Source organism: Marmota monax, unplaced genomic scaffold (assembly GCF_021218885.2).
Source record: "Marmota monax isolate L192 unplaced genomic scaffold, Marmota_monax_Labrador192_F-V1.1 WCK01_AAM20220418_F8-fsc00415, whole genome shotgun sequence".
In the NCBI taxonomy this organism is placed as follows: Eukaryota; Metazoa; Chordata; class Mammalia; order Rodentia; family Sciuridae; genus Marmota; species Marmota monax.
Genome location: NW_026694342.1, coordinates 454989 through 482443, shown reverse-complemented (window position 1 = coordinate 482443; position 27455 = coordinate 454989). Strand labels below are relative to the sequence as shown.

Below are 27455 nucleotides of genomic sequence, written 5' to 3'. Positions count from 1 at the left end.
CATCCTGGGAACAAATCTTTACTCCTCACACTTCAGATAGAGCCCTAATATCCAGAGCCCTAATATCCAGAGTATACAAAGAACTCAAAAAATTAGACAATAAGAGAACAAACAACCCAATCAACAAATGGGCCAAGGACCTGAACAGACACTTCACAGAGGAGGACATACAGTCAATCAACAAGTACATGAAAAAATGCTCAACATCTCTAGCTGTCAGAGAAATGCAAATCAAAACCACCCTAAGATACCATCTCACTCCAGTAAGATTGGCAGCCATTAGGAAGTCAAACAACAACAAGTGCTGGCGAGGATGTGGGGAAAAGGGTACACTTGTACATTGCTGGTGGGACTGCAGATTGGTGCAGCCAATTTGGAAAGCAGTATGGAGATTTCTTGGAAAGCTGGGAATGGAGCCACCATTTGACCCAGCTATCCCCCTTCTTGGTCTATTCCCTAAAGACCTAAAAAGAGCATGCTACAGGGACACTGCTACATCGATGTTCATAGCAGCACAGTTCACAATAGCAAGACTGTGGAACCAACCTAGATGCCCTTCAATAGACGAATGGATAAAAAAAATGTGGCATTTATACACAATGGAGTATTACTCTGCATTAAAAAATGACAAAATCATAGAATTTACAGGGAAATGGATGGCATTAGAGCAGATTATGCTAAGTGAAGCTAGCCAATCCCTAAAAAACAAATGCCAAATGTCTTCTTTGATATAAGGAAAGTAACTAAGAACAGAGTAGGGACGAAGAACAGGAGAAGAAGATTAACATTTAACAGGGATGAGAGGTGGGAGGGAAAGGGAGAGAGAAGGTAAATTGCACGGTAATGGAAGGAGACCCTCAGGGTTATACAGTGGAGGGGGTAGAGAGAGAGGAGGGGAGGGGAGGGGAGAGGTGGGGAGGGGGGAGGGTGGATGATGGGAAAGGCAGCGGAGCACAACAGACACTAGTATGGCAATTTGTAAATCAATGGATGTGTAACTGATGTGAATCTGCAATCTGTGTATGGGGTGAAGGTGGGAGTTCATAACCCACTAGAATCAAAGTGTGGAATATGATATGTCAAGAAATTTGTAATGTTTTGAACAACCCACAATAAAAAATTAAAAAAAAAAAAAAAAAGAAAATCAAACAAACAAACACACAAAACAGCATTGTTCACAGTTCTACACCCATAGCAAGGATCTAACTGGAAAGGACACCAGAGGCTCCTGGAGTTTGTCCTATTTCTTGAGTAATTACTACTTCACAATATATTTGTGTCCTAAAAATTTACTGCACTGTATATTTACATGTAAAACAAACCCTTTTAAATTAAGCAAGTTAACAAGACTCCGTCCCAAAATAAAAATAAAAAGAGCTGGGTATATGGCTCAGTGGTCAAGAGCCCCTAGGTTCAATCCCTGGAAGCAAAACAACAAAAAACTCATTCTTTTGGTATCTTAACAGTATTGCAGTTGATTTGAGTCCTCATCTTCAAGAGATGATTACTAAATGTTCATTGGTAAAGTTACATAACAATTTGAGTTTGAATTTGAAATAATACAGGAAAGGGAAAAGTAGACGGTACAAGATAAAGATTAGATAAGACTTGAAATTATCAAAGCTAAGAAATGGGGTTCATTATACTATTGCCTATTTTTAAATGTTTAAAAGTTTTCATTAAGTTCAAATTTTAAAAGCCTTGGGTTAGAGATGTAGCTCAGTGGTTGAGTGCTTGCTTAGCATTGGAGGCTCTGGGTTCAATTCCTAACCCCACAAATTATCACTGCTGTCCGCTGACAACTCATTTTTTTAAAAATTAAATTGCACCAGACATAGTGGTGCACACCTGTAATCCTATAGACTTGGGAGGCTAAGGAATGAGGATAGTAAGTTTGAGGTGAGCCTCAACAACTAAGCAAGATCTTAGTCTCAAAATAAAAGATAAAAAGGAGGCAGATGTAGCTCAGCTGGGTAGCTGCAAGGCAGCAACCATCTAATTTAAAATTTCAGTTGTATCTAGCAACACCAATTCAGCATTTATAGTTAAGTAAAAAGTTTTGGATTACTAAGACTCAAAACACTGGACACTATTATACTGTGTATTGTACTGTGTTAACATAAACGAGTAGGAAGAGAAAAATGATTCTTAAGCTACTACTCAGAAAAATGCTTTCTATTTTCTCCCCAGTATTGGGCAGTTCCTTTTTCACACATGGAATGTGCAAGAGCAAGGGGTAATAAAACATGAGTAGGAGAGCTGGCATGCAGCACTCAGCTTCAGAAAATACTTCAGAAAACTTCAGAGATGACAATCTGCTTTCCGAAACAGCAGTCTTGATGCTGCCAACCATAAGAGCAAACATATGGCTTTATAAAACTTAAGAGACATTCTTTAAATCTGTTTGCTGACGCCAAGAGCATATTATTCTTCCATTATAGTGACCACACAGCCCGTGAAGTTCTATGTACTTTTTCTCAGAAGTCAAAAATGTAAAGAAATCAGATATCCGTGGAATCTGGAGAAATATTTAACATAAGTATGTATTTATTAAAAATAACTGACATGTTAAATGTGGTATGCAAAACACTCAATTGCAATGTCTTTCTGTGAAGAAAATGTATTTCTGATATCTTATAACCTCAAGGCCTCATGCTCCAGCTACTTAATTCCTAATGTGTCTATTTTAGCTATGAGCGAATATAGTATACCTCTATCACATTCCTGAATATAATTTACTTTACTGTGATAACTGGCAATAAATCAATCAATCTTTAAAACTATGGCAATCTGACCTCTGGCAGATTGACTGTCTGGCACATAAGACATTTGGAAATCATCACTTCTATCCATACAAGTGTTGAACAAATTGAAAACCAACAACTCTTCTCAGATCCACCAGAGACATGTTCATAGAGAAAATGGCTGTTCCAAAGGGATGTCTTGAAGAGACAGGTGGTGGGTACAGTCACAAACTACCACAGCAGAAGCTGCCACAGGTTCTAGTACTTAAGTAGGAAAGCCTAAACTCAATGGTTGGGTTTGTAGCTCATTGGTAGAGCACTTTGCCTATCATGTGTGAGGCACTGGGCTTGGTTCTTAGCATCACATATAAACAGACAGACAGATAAATGGATAAATGCTCACTGACCACTAAAAAAAAAGTACAAAAAAAAGAAAAAAGAACAAAAGCCTGAATTCCAATAGATGTACTGCTGGCAACTCAATATGGACAAGTTTGAGAATTAACAACTCCAGTGGGGTAGGCAGTCTGGCAGGGACCCCTACACATATGGGGTAATCATCATCAAGAACGGCACCAGATTCCTGCAATGGAGTTAGGAGAAAAATCCCCTGGGTTTCAACAAAAGTAGTGAAAGACAGCCATGTTGAAATAAGGCACAGCAATCTGTTCTTAACAAGGCCTGCCCTCAAGAGCAACTATCTTACCAAAACCTAACCAACTGGAGTTTTTATCAGAAACTACCTACCTTGGGGGAAGGGAAATGCTCATCTCTAATCCTTTCTAGTCTCTTTTGTGTCACCTAAGAGATTAGGGGGGAAAAAAACTGAGAAGCACTCCGTGGAAGTCATAGTTCAGTGGCCCAGGCTCACTCAGAATGAGATCTAATCTTAGCACTATGTAATGCTCCTCTCCCTACACCTTACAACCACATCTACAGGGCTCCTGAATAACGGATTACAAATGAAACAACTAAACACCCACACCTTATTTAAGAAGAGGTCTCAAGGAAAACCCGAAGACAAAGGAGGCCGAAACAAGAACACTGGAGGAAATTTTATCCTCTGACACCTACAGCTATACCAAATAGTACAAGGGCCTAACCTATAGCCAGACAGGTATAAAACCTCACACTAAAGGATCATTTACCTTGGTTCCTTTCATCCTATATCTCATGTTCAACATAAAATTACAAGGCATACCCACCTTCCAAAACATGTGGTAAGAGGACTCAAATGTCTCACAAACGTTTTAAAAACAGTGTTAAAAACACATTCTTTGATGATACCATATATTATAAACTATACACAATAACTGATATGTATGTGCAGTCATTAAAATGCCCAAAGATATTCTTTCATTTCATGATTAAGTATTAGGATTTTTCCTATTAAAGTCAGGTTAAACAAGAATATTCAACTATTGCTAACACTATTTGATGTCATAGTGCAGGTCCCAGATAATGAAGGAGAAAAGGCTTAGATATCAGAAACAACTAAAACAATCACTATCTGGAAATATTTAGAGGACAAATTGAATCAATTAAAGTACTATTAAACTCATTTAAGTGTTTTAATGAGTCTGGATAAAAAAAAATAGCACTTAGAAATTGTGAGCTTCCTACAAACTAGTAATTAGGAAAAATAACAGAAAAACAGAAATTCAGAATAAAAATCCATAAAACATCTACAACAAATCTAACAAGAAATGTGCAAACTAATATGACGAAATCTTAATCTTAAAACTTCACTAAGAAAGGAACTGGGGCTGTGCCTCAGTGGCAGAGTGCTTGCCTAGCACAATGTGAGGCATTAGGTTCAACTATATAAAAATAAAACAAATAAAATAAAGACATACAAATAAAATAAATACACTGTCCATCTACAACTATCAAAAAATTTTTTTTAAAAACTTCACTAAAAGAACATAAAAGGTCTACATAAATGAAGATATAAGCCATGCCTTTCTGTGGGATTACTAAAAATTCAAAACATGTCAATTTCTACCTAATTCCTCTCAACTCAATGCAATCTTAAAAACAGCCATAAGATTTTAAAATATGGCCAGGCGCAGTGGTACACACCTCTAATCTCAGCAGCTCCAGAGGCTGAAACGGGAGAATAGTGAGCTCAAAGCCAGCCTCAGCAAAGCCAGCCTAAGCAACTTAGTGAGACCCTGTCTCTAAATAAAATGCAAAATAGGGCTGGAGATGTGGCTCAGTGGTTGAGTGCCCCTGAGTTCAATCCCTGCTACCCAAAAAGAAGCAAACAAATAAATAAAAAATAAAATATGCATTATGCAGTATCTCATATGAAGAAAAATATGAAAAATAACATAATGAGGAAACATGTAACCATAATCCACCTTCCCAAAAAACAAAAACAACAACAACAACAAAAAAAAAAGACATTACCAATACAGTCAAAAAAGACTTCCCTATGAAAGCAAAACATACTAGGTAATGATAACAATTAAAACAGTATGGGGCTGGGGATTTGGCTCAAGCGGTAGCGCGCTCGCCTGGCATGCGTGCGGTCCAGGTTCGATCCTCAGCACCACATACAAACAAAGATGTTGTGTCCGCCGAAAACTAAAAAATAAATATTAAAAAATTCTCTCTCTCTCTCTCTCTCAAAAAAAAAAAACAGTATGGGGGGCTGGGGGGTTGTAGTTCAGTGGTAGAGCATTTGCCATGTGGGAGGCACTGGGCTCGATCCTCAGCACCACATAAAAATAAATAATAAAACAAAAAGGTATTGTGTTCATGTACAACTAAAAACAATTAAAAAACACAGTATAGGAGGGGCTGGGGCTGTAGCTCAGTGGCAGAGCACTTGAGGTATGAGGCACTGGGTTTGGTCCTTAGCACCACATAACTAATTAATAAATGAATAAAAATAAATAAATAAGTAAATAAATAAATGCTTTCCATCTGCAACTACCAAAAAAACCCGACAGTATGAGAAGCCAGGCATGATGCTACATACCTAGCCCCAACTACTCAAGAGGCTGAATAAACATTTTTTATTTACTTATTTTTATGTGGTGCTGAGGATTTGCCTTACATGTGCTAGGCAAATGCTCTACCACTGAGCTACATCCCCAGCCCAGGAAGGATATCTTGAGCTAATAGGTGTGAGACCTACCTGGGCATAATGATGGAGGAAAAAACCAACAACCAAAACTCTTCTCAGATCCATCAGAGACGTGTTCATAGAGAAAATGGCAGTACAGGAGGCCAGCTTAGCTAGCACGAACAAGAACCTGTGTTTGAACCCTAGTACGTGTGTGCACACACACAAAACAGTATGGCAGTGCCATTAATAAACTGTTTTTAAGATATCTGATTAGCATGTAAAAAGTTTCAGACTCCCTCACACCACATTAAAGTCCATCTTCCATTCTGTATTGATCAAAGAGCTAAATGTAAGAAACTTTAAATTATTAAAGTAGAATAAGAAAACAGCACAGCAGGTCTTTAAAATATTATAATAAAGGTATTCTTAAGGAAAACTTGTCTATCATAAAAGATGCCATAATGCTATAGAAACAAGCTGACAGATACTGAGAGAAACACTTACAATACACAGGGTTATTAACCACAGCACATTTGAAGCTATAAAAACAGACAAAGTCAAACAATCCATCTAAAAATTATAAAGACTATCAATAGAAAATTTGATGAAAGAAGAAACATACAAATTTACACTAAATATATGAAAAAGATTTTTAACCTCTCTACTAACCTGGTAAGTACAAATTAAAATAACACATTACAAATATAATAAGTATCAACAGAAAAATTAAATGTGCGACCATATGGTTATGTCAAAAATACTACAAATGCTGTAATGATGGAAATTAATAAAACTTATATAAATACATACATATATATTAACTAAGAGAAATAAATACCAAATCTCTAAAAGGTGAATCACTGAGATTGGAGAAGCAAATAAAAAAGATTATTCCCATTTTTAATTTTTTAATTTTTCTCTTTTGTCTGCCCTGTATAAATTTTTCTCTCTCTTTTTTTTTTTTTTGGTGGGGGTGGAGGTGGTACCAGGAATTAAACCCAGGGGCCCTTTACCACTGAACCACATCCCCAGCCCTTTTCATTTTGAGACAAGAGTCACACTAAGTTGCTTAAAGCCTCACTAAGTTGCTGAGGCTGGCCTCAAACTTGCAATCCTGTCTTAGCCTCCCAAGTCACTGCAATTACAGGTATGTACCACCACATCCAGCTACACTGTATGAATCTTTATTGTAAGAATTCATTTATGTATTATATGTGCAATTATATTTTTTAATTTAACCCTCATCTTCCTTTTGTATTGTTACAAAACTGAGTAGAGTATGGTAGCACACACTGTCATCCCAGCTACTCAGGAAGTGGATGGCAAGTTTGAGGCCAACCTGGGCAACTTGAACCCTGTCTCAAAAGAAAAAATAAGAAAAGTTGGGAGTATAGCACAGTGGTAGAGTACTTGATTAGCATGTGCAAGGCCTTGGGTTTGATCTGTAGCACCCCAAAACAAATAACAACCCTAAAAAAACCAACAATGAATACACTTACTCAGCTAGCCAGACAGACAGACAGCTGGTATGTACACCTACATTCGCCAAGGTAGAATAATTAATTCTGAAGACACAAAGTGATATGATCAAGTTCCTAAAGAATTCAGAATGTGGTGGGACTGCATAACAGTTATTCACTATGCAAAAGGCTCTGGGCTGTAGGAATACAGATGAGGTATTATCTAAGTTAGGGGAAAGCTGGGAAAGATTTTACAAAGGTAACTGGTAACTTCTGATTAGGCATCTTCAAAGACAAACAATAATTTGGGGGTTGTCAGGCAGGGTTTGGGTAGAATATGTGCACAGGTAAGAAGGCACAAAAGTGTGGCATATGTGATGAATCAACCAAGACCACTTACCATCCCAATACCGTGAGCAAAAAAAGTATGTTATCAACTGAAAAGTAAGGATAATGGAACCTTCCTCAGAGGGTTGCTGTGATTCAAAATAAGATGGTATGTTGAGAAGCATATGAAGGGAACTTGGCTGCTATCCTCTTCCACCCACTGATGTCAAAGCCTGACCTGGCTGCTTGGCCTCAGGCTGTTGTCTCCTTTTCCTCTCACTGTTCCTCCAGAAGCTGTCTATGTATGGGAACACCACAAGCTGTCCAGTCATATACAATGATCTAGCACAGTTCTTAACACATCGTATTTACTCAAAACACATTAATCTCTCTTTTTAAACAGATGTTTGGAGTTCCACAGAACTATTCTTGGCAATACCCCTAGAATTGTCCTGCAATTGCTCTGAGGGTCCCAAGTCTCAGTGTGAGTATATTTAAGAAGCACCCCACCCACTCTATACAAACATTACTTCATACTTACAGGCTGAGGCTGTTCTGCAATACAGCAGTTGAAACACAACCAGAATTCACTCATGCTTACAGTCCAAGGTATAAATGAGCACCAATGAAGGTTCCAAATCTCACTTCAGGAAGCTCCACAAAGTATGATCCTCAATGTGATGAATATTCAATCAAAACAAAAATTGTATTTCACTGCCTTTGTTCTTGGAAGTCAAGTATCTTATATATAGTCAGTGTAAGAAAAAAGTCAGATTGTTTCCTTTTCTTTGCTTCTGGTTCTACAGAGACTTGTTTCTGAACCAGCAGGAAGGTACAAAATTGCTCTCCTGACCCAGGGCCTATAACAGGTAGTCTAGGAAAAAAAAGAAAGAAAACATGAAAGTAAGTTAACGTTATTTAAACTTAGAAGTTCTTATTTCTTAAATCTGTGATAAAATTAAGAGTAAATATACCCAAAAGAGTAAACAATGAAAACCTTTTAACAAATGGATACTCATTCAACAAATTATCTTTTAATTAATTCTTGAATGTCAAATGTTATAGTGAAAACAGAAAACCTTGCCTTCCTGATGAATTCCATTTTATATATAAAACTATTAATTATTTTACTGTTTTTAAATCACTAATTAGAACATTATGATTACTGTACATAAGTCTGTTTCCAAGAAGAAACACTGATCAACATTTTCATGTTCCTTCAATTCTCATGGACAACCACCAAGTGACAGCAATCAACTCTAAGAAGATAATCAAGGAGGTATGGTTCATCAAAAAACTAAAATTATCACCTTATCCACTGAAATTAGAATTATACACAAAAGTTGGACAGGGGTTAAGTTAGCTTCCTTCTGTGAATTGAGTCAGTAGATCCCCACCCCCACCAGAATGAATATCAGTCAAGACACTTTATGTCTGCTATGTCAAACACAATCCTTGTCAGGCAATTTTCTAACTGGAATTGGACAAAGAGTGGACCTATTTCTGATTTACAATTGTCACAATAATGACTTTGGTGAGCCATGATCCACCCTCATATAGAAGACAGTTCTGACAGGGCTAAGGATGCAGCTAGTAGTAGAGCCTAGTATGTACAAGACTCTGAGTTCAATCCCCAGCACCACAAAAAATAAATAAGTAAACTAAATTTCTGGGATCTTAATACTGATAAGCAGAGACAAAAGAGAAGAAGCCCAAAGCGGTTCCTGTAATCCCTAAGACCAGTTACACCCATGCACCTGAAGTTTGTTTGGGAGGCAATGTCTCTCCCTTTTTAGCCCAAAGCTAAAAGTGATCCATATCACTTTTATTCTCCTATGACAGTCAAGTGAAGATGTCCAACAGACAACTGGATATACAGATCTGAAGCCAAGAGAAGTTTCAGAATCAGCAGCATATCTGCTTTAGCAGATTGACTAAAGCAATGATGATAATATAGGGGAAATAGTAGCATGAGAAGCAAAGAAGTCTTAACAGAAAACTGAGAAATAACTAATTTATGTGAGGCAGAGAAGTCCACAAAGAGGCTGGGTATTACCAGAGAGAGAAAAAAGGAAAAGTAATTAAATGTGGTTATCACTGGAGTCTTTTCCAAGGAGGAAGTAGGTAACAGGATTAACTGCCACTGTGATAGGAGAACTGTCCATTAGATTGTGTAGCAAAAAGATATTTAGTGGTCCTGGCCACCAAAGTGAAAAAGCACGAGCAGAATTCAGATTACACTAGCTTGACATGTAAGTGAAAGCTAATCAGCAGAGTCAACAAGTAGAGGCAATGTTTTCAAGAAGAATGGATATAAAGGTTAAAAAGGTAGGCAGAGTGAAGAAAAACAGCCATCCTTGAAATGAAAAAATCAAAGTCTACTTCATTCAATTATTCAAAGGGATGTTAACATTTTTGTCAAAAATGGAGAAACATAAATCACATATTCATAAATGTTTGAAAGAAATCTCATACATTTAGAAGATGTACCCGCTATAAACCATTAACAACCATATTATAGTATCACAGAACCCTAAATATTAAGCAAAATGAATTTCTCCCTTTTTTGCTGAACAATGCCATGACTCTTTAAACTTTAAGAACAGATTTTTATATTTGTGTAGATGAAGATCTTTAGTGAAGATAAGTGAACACATACTCAATGTCAAAGATGTGAACAAAAAGGCATAAATTCTGCACCATGATTTGACAAGAGTCCTATCATGCTATATAGGAAATGAGATGTTAAAATTAAAACATGTTCAAAGATAAACAGAAGAAAGAAAAATCTACATTCCTGCCATAATTAGAATTTAGAGCCTGGAATGCCTATTTTAAGCAGGATGAATAATCCTTTTTCAACCAAAGTCCAAATCCAGGAAGAGGCTGGCTTTGTCCACTAAATTAGGTAAATAGTCTGAGGTTTTATTAGCTCAAAAGACTATATACTTCACTTATTTCTCTAACCAATCTTGTAAGATGGAATATAAGAGGAAATAGCCAACTTCACAAAATCAGCATACTTGACACACTGGGTTCAATCTCCAGTTTCATTAAATAAAAAAACACACATCAGTATCCAGTGTAGCTCTATTATTTTAATTAAATCTATTTTTTAACTGATACATAAAAACATAAAAAGTATACATATTGTCTGGATGCAGTGGCACACACCTGTAATCCTTGTGAACTGACAGGCTGAGGCAGGAGGATTCCAAGTATGTGGCCAGTCTCAGCAACTTAGAGAAGCCCTAAGCCACTTAGTGAGACCCTGTCTCAAAATAAAAAATAAAAAAGGATAGGGATATAGCTCAGTAGTAAAGTATCTCTGAGTTCAATCTACAGTACTGAAAATACATACATACATACATTCATACATACATACATGTTAATGGCACAACATGTATTTTTTTTAATTTATTTTTTGTAGTTGTACACAATCACTTTATCTTATTTATTTATTTGTATGTGGTGCTGAGGATTGAACCCAGGACCTTGCACATGTAAGGCAAGCACTCTACCACTAGGCCACACCCCCAGCCCCAACATGTAATTTTTTGATACATGTACACCTTGTATGTTTAAACATACTTATGCCTCATTTACTATTCCTTTATGAAGAAAATTATCAAAATCCTTTCTTCTAGCTTTTCGAAATGTTCGGGACATACTGTTCTGTCTAGTTGCCCACTGTGCAACAGCACACCAGAACTTCTTGTTCCTAACTGTAACTAAGTAACCACTGATTGAGGCTTGCTCTCTAAGAAGTTTAACTTCACCCAGATCAAAGACTTTGGCCAATAAGAAGTCATTGTGAAGGCTAGGGTTGTAGCTCAGTGGTAGAGGCTTGCCTGGCAGGTGTGAGGCACTGGGTTTAATCCTCAGCACCACATATAAATAAATAAAATAAAGGTATTGTGTATCTACAACTAGAAATGTTTTTTTTTTAAAACAGAAATAGTGAAATAAAATCTTTTTTAATAACTTGTACTTTTAAAATATTATTTAGTTATAGGTGGACACAATATCTTTATTTTATTTTATGTGGTGCTGAGGATTGAACCCAGTGACTCTTCATGCTAGGCAAGTGCTCGACCTCTGAGCCACAACCCCAGCCCTGAAATCTCTTTTGAACGATTCTGTGAAAATAAATAAGCCTTTGCTTGAAACTGAAAATTCTTTATGCTCATGATTATTGTACACAAACACATAAGGAGGTAGTCTGATGCCTGCAAATCTGTTTGGTCTATTCCATCTAATATCATTTTCTCATTTACATATAAATTGCCATAAAACTACCTTTAAATATTAATTTAACATTGGGAAATGTTATAACTTCCTTTTCTTATTTTAACTAAATGATTCTTCTGTTTAAACTTAAAATTAATGTTTTTCTATTTTACAGTCCATAACACTTCATCACTCCCACATTTTCCCAAGTTCAAATTTCCTTCTCTATTTATTTTGTGAATTTTAAAATGAGCACTTCCCCATTCTAAGGATGATATTCAAGGAGGTTGGGGATATAGCTCAGTCAGTAAAATGCTTGCCTCACATGCACAAAGCCCTAGGTTCAATCCCCTGCACCCCCTCCCAAAATGATATTCACAATACTTCCTCTTAATGTTCAGTTCAAGAATACTGTTTAAAGTACAATAATCTGTGCTTCTATGTATTTCTATTACCTAATAGATATTTTCAAACCCAGGGGATGTTTTCAACTTTATGGGTTATTTGTTAAGTAAATACATAGATGATAAGGTGTTTCAAACATGCTTTGGAATGTGTTATTGATACATTCTATTGTCTTTCCTCAACAAATTTCCATTTCAATTTTTTTTTCATAGAGTATATAAATCTAGAGGGGCAAGGTGGTTTTCTAAGAGTATATTAATCTAGATTGGCAAGGTGGTACCCATCTATAATCCCAGTGACTCTGGAGGCTGAGGCAGGATGATCCCAAGTTCAAGGTGAGGCTCAGCAATGTAGCAAGACACTGTAAGGACTAGGGATGTAGCTCTGTGGTAGAGTGCCCCTGGGTTTAATTATTAGTGCCAAAAAAAAAAAAAAGAAAAAGTATATGAGTAAAAACATTTATAGACACTCTCAGAGACTACTGAAATCATCTCTCTCTCTCTCTCTGACACACACACACACACACACACACACACACAAATCAACATTCCAACTAATAAATATACTAGGGCTGGGGTTGTGACTCAGTGATTGATCGCTTCGCTCACATGTGTGAAGCACTGGGTTTGATCCTCAGCACCACATTTAAAAAATAAATAAATAAAATACAGACATTGCTTCTATCTACAACTAAAAAAATTTAAATAATAATAATTATACTAGTAGTTACTTCCACTTCTTGAACTGAGAAGTATATAAGTCAAAAACTTATATACACCTATAAGTCAAAAACTATAAGACATTAGTCTACTACTAGTATGAAATAGTTTTTCTGCTGAAAATTTAAAGAAATTACATTTTAAAACATGTCCATTTTAAAAATCTTATACAAAAAAACTCTAGATAGCAAAAGGAGTATCACTCTTTAATAATATCAACTTCTAAACTTGGCTTTAAACACAGCTCAGCACATTCCACACATAAATAAAGAGTCAGACTTGTCTACAGTATTGAGGTATTTCACTGACTCAGAGACTCATGAGACAAGCTTTTACAAAAGGAAGGAACTTTAAACAGTGAAGTTTACTCATTAAAAAGCTTGAAGTAAATTAGTCAAAGCCACTTGGCTAGTGACAAGCAGAGCTTCTTGAATTAAAAGCTCAGTCTTTTGATTTAAAAATGAGATTAACATGAGAATAGTGTAAAAGTAGTAAGCATTCTCTGGTCAAAATATTAACCAATATCAGTTTCCCATCCTCATTTTTCCCACCTATAAGTCAAAAACTACAAGACATCAGTCTACTACTAGTATAAAATAGTTTTTCTGCTGAAAATTTAAAGAAATTACATTTTTGCTACAATTTAATGTAAGTGCTTTTTAGGTCAATTTTCAAAGAAAAAATAATAAAGCCTTGATCTGAAAAACTGGACAATGGGGCATATCTTTAACCAGGTAATTTCTTAAATTATGGGGTTTTTGAATTCTGAAATATTTTAACTCAATTCAGAAAGTGAGCATGCTCAGCTTGCATGAACTTGAATGAAAAGTTCAGAATTTAGAGTTTGAAATTAAGGATCTGTGGCATGTGTTCAGCTGTGTTTAAAGCCAAGCGTAGATGTTGATGTTAGTGTAGAGTGATACTCCTCCTGTTATCCAAAGATTTTTAAAAGTATAGGGCACTCTGGTAATCTTTAGAAATACTGTGGACAAGTGACAAGCTCTAGCACACTCTGTTTTCTCATTTATAAAACAGAATGCTACACTGACAATTTCACAGGTCTAAAATGAGGGCTTCATTACATGATACATATAAAGGTACTAAGAGCTATTTTGTTATCAAAATTAAAATGGCAAGAAGCAGAACAATGTAACAAAAAAAGGTTATCAATTTCTGGGAATTTGTTTGAGGCTGGTCTTTGATTTCTGGGTTCAAGTGAGCCTCTGTCCCCAGTATCCTGAATAGCTGGGACTAAAAGCACATGCTATTGTGCCTGGCTTACTATAAAGTTTTAAGAAATAGCCTAAAAATCTAACCAAAAAAATTTTTAAATGAATTATGGTATATTCATACAAATGAAAATGAATGATAGTTTTATGCAATATAGATGATGATCATGTGTTATTAGAAGTGTGACACAAAACAATAGCCATATAATGAACCCATTTATATGAATTTCAAAAACAGATTAAATTGAAGTATTTTGTTTGTTTTATACACAGGTATAAAAGTAAAGCAAAGACATTATAATAGAAGTCAGGAGAAGGTTTGGGCAAGGATTCCAAATAGGAAGAGATACAGGAGAGCTCCTGGAATGCTGACAATGTTTTGTTTTTTGTTTTTGTTTTTGTTTCTTGCAATGCTGAGGATTAAACCCAAGACCTTCAGTAAGCAAGTGCTCTACCACTCAGTTACACCTCACTCTACTACCTCTTGATTTGGGTGGTAGCTACACAGGTATTTATTTGTTTTATAATTGTGAGTTAAATAGTATATTCATGTACTGTATAATTTTCTCTGTATTTATTTTTAAATGACCAAAATTTCAAATAAGATGTAAGAAGTAAACACTAACAATTCACAGGTGATCATAATGAATTGATAAAGATCAGGGATGATAATGTAATTGATTATCAATTGTAATTGATTATCAAAATAACATTCTTGATTTTGAAAGACAATAAAATTATTACAGGAGGGTGAAGTTCTATCAAATGTGAAAGGCATTTCTGCAAGAAATGCAACAATGATTCATCAATAACCATGAATTATAAATTATCAACAAAGCTTATTCAGAGTTGCACTAGCACCAGCTCTGTTTCAAACTGTGAAATGGTTCTCTGAATTTGATTTGTGGGCCTGGCATGGTGTTGCATGCCTGCAGAGTCCTAGTGACTTGGAGGCTGCGGCAGGAGGATCACAAGTTCAAGATTAGCCTCAATAATTTAGTGAGGCCTTAAGCAACTTAGTGAGACCCTGACTCAAAATAAAATATAAAAAGGGCCGGGGATGTGGCTCAGTAGTAAAGTGCCTCTGCATTCAATCCCCTGTATCAAAAAATAAAGCGTGTGGGCTGGGATTGTGGCTCAGCTGTAGAGTGCTCGCCTAGCACGGGTGGGACCCGGGTTCGATTCTCAGCACCACATTAAAATAAAGGCATTGTGTTGTGTCCATCTACCAAAAAAAAAAAAGATTCTCTCTAAAAAATAAATAAATAAAATAAAATAAAGCGTGCAGGGCGTGGGGGAGGGGGGATTGATTGGTGGAGGGGGAATTGATTTCTAAAAAAATAAACTCATTTTTAAAACATCTTTCAAATAATGAACTTACCACAAATCTACTTTTCTTTGGTTAATCAAAGTTCAACAAACCATCGTTCCCTGAACTGAACTCAGTTATAAAAGGTACAAGCAGGGATGTATGTAATTATGGAAATATGAAGGATAATTGTTTTTTCTTGTATTTGAAATAACTGGGGCTGGGAATGTGGCTCAAGCGGTAGAGCGCTCGCCTGGCATGCATGCAGCCCGGGTTCGATCCTCAGCACCACATACAAATAAAGATGTTGTGTCCGCCAATAATTGGAAAATAAATATTAAAAATTCTCTCTCTCTCTCTTTAAAAAAAAAAAGAAGAAAGAAAGAAAGAAATAACTGATTTGATTCATCTAAGTGCAGTCACACAGAATGTACCCACCCCCCACTAGGAATCCATTCTTTTTTATTGCTAGGTTAATTTCCATTGTACAGATATTGTACACTTTACATACTCATTCATTTGTTGGTGAGTATTAATGTTTTTCCAGTTTCTGGCTATTAAAATTACATCTACTATGAACATATGTACACTGTTTGTACACATAGATGTTTACATTTCTTCCAAGAAAATACCTAGGAATAGAAATACTGGATCATACTGTAGGTACAGTGTATTTTTTGCTTTTTAAGAAATTGTCCACCAATTTTCCAAATCAGTTTTAATACTTTGCTTTCCTGCCAGCAAAGTATGAAAGCTCCAGATGCTTCATATCCTACTGTGTATTGTCAGTCTTTTTAATTTTAGTCATTCTGATGAGTGTCAGGTAGTATCTTGCTGTGGCTTTAATTTGCACTTTCCTAATAACTGATGCTATTCAACATATCTTCGTTAGTTATATATGTTCAGATATTTTATCCATTTTCTAATTATGCTGGCTTGAGTTGCACTCTATATATTCTGGAATCAGTTATTTGTCCAATGCATTTATTATGATTATTTTTCCCTGGTGTGTTTCCTAATCACAGTTCTTAAAATGTTTAAGTTAATTTTAATAAAGTCTAATGTATCAATTCTATATTTTATGATCTGTGTTTTTGTATTCTTAGAAATTTCTGCATAGTCCCAAAATCACAGACTTCCTGTACCTTCTTCTAAAATTGTTAGGTTTAATTTTATGTCTATAATCTATTTTTAATTTTAAAAAATTGTTGGTGGAAAAGGCTAAGGATTATTATTTTGATATGGACATCCAGCTGTTCCAGCTTATTTATTAAAAAATACCCTTTTCCAATTGGATTGATTTTGTACCTTTATTGAAAATCAAATGATTGCAAATTTGGGTCTATTTCTAGGCTATTGCATTATAGGGTCTATTTGTTTATCCTACACCAGTACCATTACAGTAAAACTTAGTCGGGTACTGATAAGTCTCCCAATTTTTTAATCAAGATTGCTTTGTATTTTTGAGTTCTTCTGTATATCTCTATATACACTTCCAAATCAATCAATTCCTATAAAAAGCCCCCTGGAGATTGAGTGGGACCGCATTTATTCCATCAATTATTTTGAGAATTATATTTTTAATAATACTGAATGTCCTAATTCAAGAATATAACATATCCAAAGTCTTACAGTTCTCTATTTATAGGTTTTGCCAAGTATTATGCTGTATCACTATTTGTTTTTACCTTTGTTTATAGCCTTCATATAAAAGCCTTAATGTCTTATGTAGTCAAATCTCAATTTTTATCACAGCCTTAAAGGCTGTGCTCATCCAAAGACTCCATGCCTCTTACCCCATTATAGTCTTGTTTGATTTGCATCAATTTGTACATTAGTATTTTAGAGTTGGACTGGAATATAGCTCAATGGTAGAGCACCTGCCTAGCACATGTGAAACCTTAGGATTGAATGATCCCTACAACCTCAAAACATAATACGTAATATTTTAAAAGCTGTAATGAGGTAACATTTCATAATATACTTAAGCTTTTACTTTCTGACATCCTCCCTTTCCCACTCAATTAGAACTCAAAGTATTTAATACCAAACACAAACCTATTATTACAGTAGGTAATATAGGAGAAGATATATTAGCTCTAACCTGAAAGAGTAATATAACAACTGCTATAATTTGGACATTTAATGCCCCACAAAGCCTATGTGTTAAAGGTTTGGTCCCCAGGGAGGGACCTAGTGGGAGGTCATTAGGTCATTTGGGATATCTCCAAGAAGGATATTAGGAAACCCTGGCCCCTTCCTCTTTCACATTCTTTTGCTTTCTGACCATGACGTGAGTGATTCTGCTGACAGACAATCCCATCATTATGTGCTGCCTCACCACAGGTTCAAAGATTTCATGAACTGAAATCTCTAAAACTATGAGCCAAAAACTATTTAGTTGATTATTTCAGGTACTTTGTGTTAGTGATAGAAAGCCAACTAACAGTGAAGAAAGTAATATCCATGAAAACTGCTTGCCCATCCTCTACAATGCACAATTGTGTAGAATAAATTATCTTTCCCTTTCTTTCTCGTGTATGTGTATGTGTGTGTGTGTGTGTGTGTGTATTTCTGGGGATTGAAACTGGAGCTATATCCCCAGCCCTTTTTATTTTTTATTTTCAGACAGGTTCTCAGATGTTATCCAGTCTGGTCTTGAACTTGCAATTCTCCTGCCTTGGCACCCCAAGCAGCTGAACGATAGGTGTGCGTCAACACAATTGGCTATTCCCTCTCTCTTTAGCAACTTCCCTCTTTCTTTCCTGTTACTCTTTCTTCTCTTTTTCATTTTTCTCTCTATCCATTTTCCATCTCTTTACCTACTCTATGCCCTTCCTTAGCTTACCTAGAGTTTTTAGAAATACAGATTATGTGATATGGACGGTCTCAGTTTATTGATTGATGAACTGAAATCTATTACTATTCTAAACTTCTCTCCTGAGTCTACACATTTATAATCACCTGCTACTGAACATCTCTTGTAGCCTCCCAGGTACCACAAACTAATATGTGCAAAACTGAACTCACTCTTTTTCCTCTATTTTTATCTTACCTTTCTTGATGAGTGGCACTATCACACACTACTTACCAAGCAATCCATATTCAAATTCTATCCTACACCTTCCAATTCTCTGAATAAAACCACTCAATAATATGCCTTCTTACATTTTAACAAAACTTTATTGTTATTGAAAAGAACTCTAGATAGGGCAGAGGGGTTGGAAGGGAAGGGAGGGGGCATGGGGTAATTAATGATGGTGAAATGTGATGATCAATACTATCCAAAGTACATATATGAAAACACAAATTGGTGTGACTATACAATGTATACAACCAGAGATATGAAAAATCGTGCTCTATATATGTAATAAGAATTGTAATGCATTCTGTTGTCATATATAAATTTAAAAATTTACATAAAAAAAGAAAAAGCACATTTTAAAAAGTCTACTAAAAAGGCAAATCTCAGTCAGGTGCAATGGGATAGTGCATGCCTATAATGTCAGCTACTTGAGAGGATAAGGCAGGAGGATCTCAAGTTTGAGGCCAATCTGGGCAACTTAGAGAAGTCCCATCTGGATGGATGGATAGATGGATGGATGCAGGGAGGGAGGGAGGGAGGGAGGGAAGGGAGGAAGGGAAGGGAGGGAGGGAGGGAAGGAAGGAAGGAAGGAAGGAAGGAAGGAAGGAAGGAAGGACGGACGGACGGACGGGAGGGAAGAGTACTGTTCAGTGGTACAACACCTCTGAGTTCAATCCCCAGTACTGCTAAATAAACAGAAGCAGATTTCTGACCTATCTGTCCATATCTATTAGTGGTAACAATTTTTAGCTTACAAAGTTCTTTCTTTTAAACCTCCAGTCTTCCTGTTTAAAAATAGATTAGAATGTCTCTTTTATAACGTGACTACCTACCCTCAATAATACCTTTGTACCATCATTGCTAGATAATTATAATTTTTGGTTGAAGCAATATTCAAAGTTCGTATTAGTATAATTGCCACTGGTGAGTTGGACTGTTTCCTTCTAATCATTTTATTATAGATTCATCCTGACTTAAGTTTTGTTTTTCTTGTGTAAATCTGTGCTCTTTGTTTAAAGATGTATCCCTAAAGGCAATTGCTTTTGCTGCTACTTAGATATTCACAAGTATAAATTTTTTTTACAACAAATAATGTCTGTTTATTACTATTAGTCAAATACATGGTTAGAATTCAAGTATAAATTTTAAATTAATCCTCTGGCCTAGGATTCTTGTACCACATGGATAGTATACATACATTCACACTGCACACCAGTGTGTAGGTAAACATAATTTAGAACTTAAGACTCAAGAAAGTAGAAGGCCTAAGTCTCAATTCTGAATTCTTCCACTCTCTAGCTTTATGATTTTAGGCAAGTTACTTAACCTTTGTATGTCCCAATTTGCTATTCTATAAAAGGGAATTTATAAGCAGGGCACAGTGGCACACACCTGTAATTCCAGTGACTGGGGAGGCAGGGACAGGAAGATCACAAGTTCAAGGTAAGCCTCAGCAACTTAATGAAACCTTTAGTAACTTAGTGAGACCCCCATCTCAAAATAAAAAATAAAAGCGCTGGGAATGTACCTTTGTGGTAAAGTACCCCTGGGTTCAACCTCTGCACCAAAGGTTTATATGAGGACTGAATTGAGGACTGAATGAATAAATTTAATTGCTTAGGAGAGTGCTTAGCACAAAGTCTCTACACACACACACACACACGCAAGCAATGTATAGTAATTACTATATGTAACTACGGTTACTACTATTGCAGTCACTATTATTATATCCTTTTTTCCCTCTTCAGAGAACTGAACAGAAACAAGCTTTCCTAAAGCTCACCTTAGGAGGTGTACCAAGATTATTTTCTAGTTAAGTCTGTCTCTCTTAGATAGAACAGCACACATCAAAAACACAATTCTGTTTATTAAAATTTACGTTTAAAAGGGGAAGTGAGGCATGATTAGTACCAATGTACAGTTAAAAAATACTTAAGTCAATTAAATTTTTCCCTTTGATAGCAAAAGTGCATTGCTTCTTCAAAAGTGATTTAAATGTATATAAATTTTATGTCTACGAAATACACCAAGATGAAAAGCACAGAAAATTCAGTACATAGTTGAAGAGTTCTAACTTGTTTACTCTATCAGTTATTAATTACAAATGAAATATGTTCATATAATAAATTGGTTTTAGTCAGGTTTTCTCCTTTTAGTATGGAAGGCCTTGGATTTCAGAGGATCAACTTTTAGAAGGATCCACTCAATTCATTATCTAGTTACTTCTGAAATACCTGCCAAGTGTTTTGTATAAGAAAGGATGAGAGGAGATAACTTAAAAGGCTTAGTGAATGAGAAGTATGTGCAAATCACATGTTCTGGACAGGCAAGGAATTCGCTATTACTCCCCTGGAGATGTGAAAGCCAACTAAGCACAAACTGCATTCACTTTTCTGGATGTGGAACAAGGCAAGGTGGAGACCAGGCTGTAATACTGTATTTCAGACTCATCCCCAGAGAGGAAAAAGATCAGTGATTTACATTTGACTCCTACTTGCTTTGTGCCAAATTAAATGACTTAGGAATTATTAACTTGATATTTTCTCCCAAATAAATGAGGCATTTTTAGCTGCCACTGAAGATTAATTTGCTATAACATCTAAACTGTCATTTTCTTTTTTTTTTAATATCTTTTTATTGATTTTTATGTGATGCTAAGGATCGAACCCAGGGTCTCACACGTGCAAGGCAAGCGCTCTACTGCTGAGCCCCAGCCCCTAAATTGTCATTTTCTTTAAAGAGTGCTCTTACTGTTTAACACTGCCCCCCTCCCTGCCCCCCCTTTTTTGAGATGAGGTCTGGCTAATGTTGCCCAGGGTGTCCTCAAACTTTCCTGGGCTCAATTGAGCCTCCTGCCTCAACCTTCTGAGCAGATGGGACCATAGTTACTCATCACAGCTTGTACATTTAATACAAAAGTTTATATCAAATGATATTATCAAAATGTTTAACCCTATAATTGGGGTAGATAACTAATAATCATATAAGAGAGAAGATGATATTAGGATACCAAGATTTCTCCCGAGCATGACAACCCCAAGTTAAAATGAGGTGTTCTCATATTTCATAAATGAAAAATATATGAAAATATTTCATTTACATATATGAATTTTCTTTGGTAGATGCTCCAATCACCCACCTATTACTTTTCTCAAAAGAATAGAACTCTAAAAATATAACATTTATTTCCAAAGTGGTAATAAATGGTATATTTGTTGCTCCATTTAAGTTTTTACAGGTGCTTCACATCTGAGACAATAGTACTAAACAGGTTAAAGATATGAAAAATATTTATGTGAGATTTTAGTCAGTGTTTTTAGCCACTGTTAAGTTATTGCCTTTTCTGATGGCTTAGATGATCATTTTCCAGCTCTGCAGTGGAATTTAATCTTTCTATACATAGCTTTGGCAGTTTATATGCAAACTTATAAAAAAGAGTTAAATTTATTTTATTTATTTATTTTAGATTTATTTCATTTTATTTATTTTTTCATAGTAGGTATTGAACTCAGAACTTCGCACATGCTAGGCAAGATTCCACATGCTATACATGAATTAAATAAAAAAAATCAGGGGCTGGGATTGTGGCTCGGCGGTAGAGCGCTCGCCTAGCACGGGCAGTACCCGGGTTCGATCCTCAGCACCACATAAAAATAAAGGCATTGTGTTGTGTCCATCTACACCTAAAAAAAATAAATATTAAAAAAAAAAATCAAAATCCTTCTTTGATACCACATATTCAGAAGTGAATTTCAGTACTCATTTTGAATGTAGGATTGCAACAAACATGTGTTGTAGATACCAGCAGCAATTTATAATCAACAAATCAGAGAACAACAGCAGAGAAATATTACTTAGTTCCTAATGCCAATTGTATTTTAGAGAAGTTCAAGAAATAGTTATGAAAACAAAAGTAAACTTGCAGTGTAAAAAAAATGTTTCTGCTTCACCAATATTTTTGTTGACAGCAATCATGTTTGTATTTGTTGAACAGCATGAACACTACTACATATAAGGCATTGGGGATATGACAATGATCAACAAAGGGTGATTTAATAGAAATGGACAATTTAAAAAGACTACTATGCAAATAACATTATATAGAGATATATATTACATAACGAACTGAGGAGTCCACCATTCCATTTCATTTGTCTGCTAAAAGAGTAATTGACTTTTATTTATTTATTTTTTTTAGTTGTAGATTGTCACAATGTCTTTATTTTTATGTGGTGCTGAGGATAGAATCCAGTGCCTCATAAATTCGAGGCAAACGCTCTCCCTCTTGAGCCAGAATCCCAGCCCCGAGTAATTGACTTTTGTGTGCCATTTAGTTATGTCCCAGGACTGTTTGCATCCAAACAGTCCATAGGTCTGGAACATATTCATTAAGCTACTGAAGTAAAAATCTTACAATATTTGTACTTGCTTCACAGGCCCTAAGGGAGGAAGATAAAATTTTCAATCACATGGATAACTCTTTAAAGGTTCCATCAGTGATGATGCTACGTTTAGGAGGAAAAATAATTAGAATGTCTACAAGGTCCCAGTAAAAACTAATACATTGTAATTGAGCATGCAATGAATTCATCAAAATGTAATACTTCTGTGCCACATTTTAAGTTGAGTTTTCAATCATTCTATTTTTGCAGAGAAGAATACAAAGACAAGAATCTCCTACAGCCATTTTGATGAACTGGTATTTTCCCCAGATTATGGAAGTCTCCATTCTCCAGCAGCTCCATAGAGCTCTGTGTTATTTCTGACACAATTCAGAGGTTCTTTAATGAAAACCTATTGTAGTGGTAGGATATTCATTCTGTTCAAAATTTTGACCTGCCTCTCAATCAGTAGCCACCTAGATTCCCAGCTTTATAACAACCAATTTCTAGAGGAGATATGCAAAAAGAAAACTCGAGCAAAGACACCTATTCCATACAGACTTGAGGAGCTGCAGGCATTCATGCTGGCTGCCAATGAAACTATCACTAATGACAATATGAAATGACAATATGAAATGACTGGAACAAAATTAGACCATGGCATTGACCTGTGCTGCTATGTTATACCAAAGGTACCTACTCAGCACTAAATAAGTAACAGGTTATTTCCTTTACAAATTTGTGGCAACTATTTGTTTATTTGTAATGAAGTTATTAAATAATAATTTTTAAAAACTGTTTAAGCCTTTTATATTACCCAGAATCATGAACAATATTGGGAGGAAAATTTTTTAATATGGCATGTGACAGATCTTCATACCTGTATTCAAAAGAAAGCTTATAATAATGGAAATCATTGATAATGACATTATAATGATGAAGATGATTTCAGAAACATAGAATACTAATCCATCATTAAAGAACATGGATTATTTGTGGTCTACGAAGTTAAATAATTCATATTGGGTCAATATTCTTGGATTCTCTATTCTCTTTTTGAATGATTATTTTTTTTAAAAAAATCAATAATGACAGAAAACTTCTAGCTTAAAAGAAAACTCCAACTGTATTTAAGTCCCTGACATGGAAAACACTGGGGGGGGGGGGCAGGGGGGCGATTCTAGAGATTGAACCCAGGGACACATAACCACTGACTCTCATCCCAGCCCTTCCTATTTTTTATTTTGAGATAGGGTCTCCCTAAATTGCTTAGGGCCTTGCTTAGTTATCGAGGCTGGCCTCAAACTTGTGATCCTCCTGCCTTAGTCTCCCAAGCCACTGGAATTACAGGTGTGTGCTACCATGCCAGCTGAAAGTACTGACATTGAATGCTAATTATACATTATACTTTTCGAGAAATATCTCATTTTATTCTTTACAACCCTAAGAGGCAAGTATTCTTTCTTTGGAAGTGAAGAAACCATAGCTCAGATGCATTAAGTAACACTGAAGACAGACCATTTTTTCTGCATCTTTTGTTAGGATATATTCAGTGCTACCTTACATTATAATTATTTATGACTGATTCTTATAAGCTTCATCAAAAGTAAAATATAAATTATCATTTTACCTCATTGCGTTTAATACAGTAACTTGTCCCAATATTTTCACATAAATGCTTAATGAATTAACCTCACAACATAAAATATATATTGTACTGTATAATACCCATAAAATTTGGGGGAAAAGATCTGTGTTTAAAACTAGATTCTACCACTTATTTTTGTAAGTATCATAAGTGTATCAACTTTGCAGGATTGCTTCAGGGCAGGGTTTCTCAACCTCAGTGATATTGGTATTTTGGCTTATATAATTCTTTGTTGTAGGGGAGATGGCCTGTGCCTTGTACTATTTTGCAACATCTTAGGTCTTTATCCACTAGACAACAGTAACACCTACGCCAATAGATACAACAAACCAAAATGTCTCCAGACACTGCCAATGTCCTTGGGGAGTGGTTCCCCTAGAAAAAAAAATCATTGATATAGGGGAAAATATTATAAAAATTAACCAAAAAAGACTTATATAACCCTCTATTCCAAAGAATCTCCTTCAGACAGGAGGGAAATAGAAAAGATTCCCTGAGCCAAGCTTCATGACATTCTCCTAAAAGCAACAATTAGAAAAATCAAAATTCTAATAATTTTATGTGGTATGTTAAGAAGGTCATGAATTCTTGCCAGGCATGGTGGTGCATGCCTAAAATCCCAGCAACTGAGGCTGAGGCAGGAGGATCTCCAAGTCTGAGGCCAGTCTCAGAAAATTAGTGAGACCCTATCTCAAAATGAAAAGGAGCTGGAAATGTAGTTCAGTGGCCCTAGGTTTAATCTCTAGTATCACCCCCCCCTCAAAAAATGATGACAAATTCTTATTCTTTCAAATGAGAGAGGAAGTCAAATTCTTCTATGCCGGATTCAGCAGACCTTACTGATTTGTTTAATTACAGAGTGAGGCTTAAGTCAGGTCTTAGAATTTATGAGATCATAAAAAGCCTTGCAGCTTCAGCTCAGAGGTCCACCTACACCAAGACTGCCATGCTGGACAAACCACCATTTAGACATATGACTAACAGTTCCAGCTGCACTCAGTTTTTCAGCATTCCTAGCCAAGGCACCAGGCATGGGAATAAAGCTGCCTAGTATCTTTCAGTCCAGCTCCCCAGCTACCTGAATACCAACAAATGATCTCTGTTGAAGTTATGTCAAGAATTGTCAACACCTACCCAAATTTCTGACTCTCAATATTGAGAGATTTAACAAAACAGTCACTGAGTTTTGAAGTAGTTTGTTAAATAGCAATAGATATTTGAAGTCCTTATATGATTATTTTCACAAATTTTGTATATATTTTATATCTAACTTTTCAATAAAGATTTCCGTGTATTCTCAAGGAAATCCTTGTGTAACTATCTTTATTGGGTTAAATGAGGTCATCTAGTTCCTGAAATGACACAAACTATCACAGCTTCCTGCCCCAACCCCCAAGTAAAAAAATCAAGGAGAGAGGGGTGCTGGGCTCCAAGAGCAATAATAGCAGTAATAACAAACAAACAAACAAAAACTGCAGGAGACAACAAAAGCTTGTCAACTCATCTGAGAAGAAACTGGTGACCTATAGCCAAAAGCAAAGTACAACAATGGTAGGAGCTAAAAGACTGATTAGCTAAAAGATTTTTTTTTTTTTTTTTTTAGATTCTGCCCTTGCTTTTCTCCCTCACCAGAGATATGCAGCCAACAGCCTAGGTGTCTTTGTCAGTAGGATAAAGCAAGGGTAGCACACAAGCTCTAGAGGGAAAGCTCATGAAAACAGGCAGCCATCATCCACCTGGCTCACTCTCCCAGTCTTACTCCATGCCACAGGACATACCTATAGGGTTGGTAAAGAATTACAATCCAAAGAGATTACCTTTTTTCCAATATAGGTTGAGTATTTCTTATCACAAATGCTTGGGTAGAGAAGTATTTTCTTTTTTGAAGAATTTCAGATTTTAGAATGTTTGCATGGACCACTCTAATGCAAAAATCTGAAATGCTCAACAGGAGAACTTAACTGCATCAGTGATGCCAGACCCAAGACTCAAGTTGTCTTTCTCCTTAAACTCATCTGGATTAAGTGACAAATGTCCCCCAAAGAATCATTAGCTTAATACCCCAAAAAGAAATAACTGAAACATAAAAGTATTGTAAGAGAAAGATAACATACTGAAAAACTTTACTATCTGAAGCAGAATTATTGGAATGGAGGATCTGGGAACATACCCCTAATGAGTAAAGGGGAGATGATAATTATAATAACATAATAATTAGCACTATGAAGCCAAATAATGAATAAGAATCAAGTAGAAATACTGAATATGAAAAAGAGACAACATTCAAATTATAGGAGATCCAGGAGAAGAAAAATTTAAAAATATTACTAGAAAATTAAAAACTACCAAAGAGAAATTCTAAAAGACTGGGGGTGGGGGATAGAAAACAATGATAGAATAGGATTATCATCAGATATTGAAACAAGTAGTACCAGTAATAGGTATCAGAGGATAGAATAATACAAATCTATGATCCTTTATACATGTTCCCTAAAGCCAATTTTTTTCCAGAATTTAGAATATTTTTGATTTTTGAAAAAGTAATGTGGTATATATGTTATATAACATCGCAACAGTGTCTAAGACACTGCCTCATAAATGAACCCAATACACACATTAAGTGAGATGAATAAAAGCCATAAACACCCTTAGCTCAGGTCAGGTTTTCCTACCAAATGAATCATAATAGTCTCAAATCAGCTTGGTTTGGGTCTTCTTGCCAAATCAGTTATAAAAAAATTATTTGGTTTTCAGATCATTTTTGATTTTAGAATACAAGAGACTCTAGCTTATATTTTAAAGTATTAAGTGAAAAAAACTTTAAACTTAGAATTTTACATG

The 27455-nt window shown here is 35.6% G+C and overlaps 1 protein-coding gene across 1 annotated transcript in view; it reads right to left on the bottom strand.

Annotated features, from left to right (window-relative positions):
• Cdc42se2 (CDC42 small effector 2) overlaps nucleotides 1-27455 on the bottom strand; it is a 96342-nt gene that overhangs the window by 30846 nt on the left and 38041 nt on the right. The window contains exons 3-4 of the mRNA XM_058586553.1: nucleotides 10782-10878; nucleotides 8149-8481 (exon numbers count right to left, since the gene is read on the bottom strand). Coding sequence (XP_058442536.1) covers nucleotides 8149-8202 — 54 coding nt within the window. The 5' untranslated portion in view covers nucleotides 8203-8481; nucleotides 10782-10878. The remainder of the gene's footprint in view (nucleotides 1-8148; nucleotides 8482-10781; nucleotides 10879-27455) is intronic.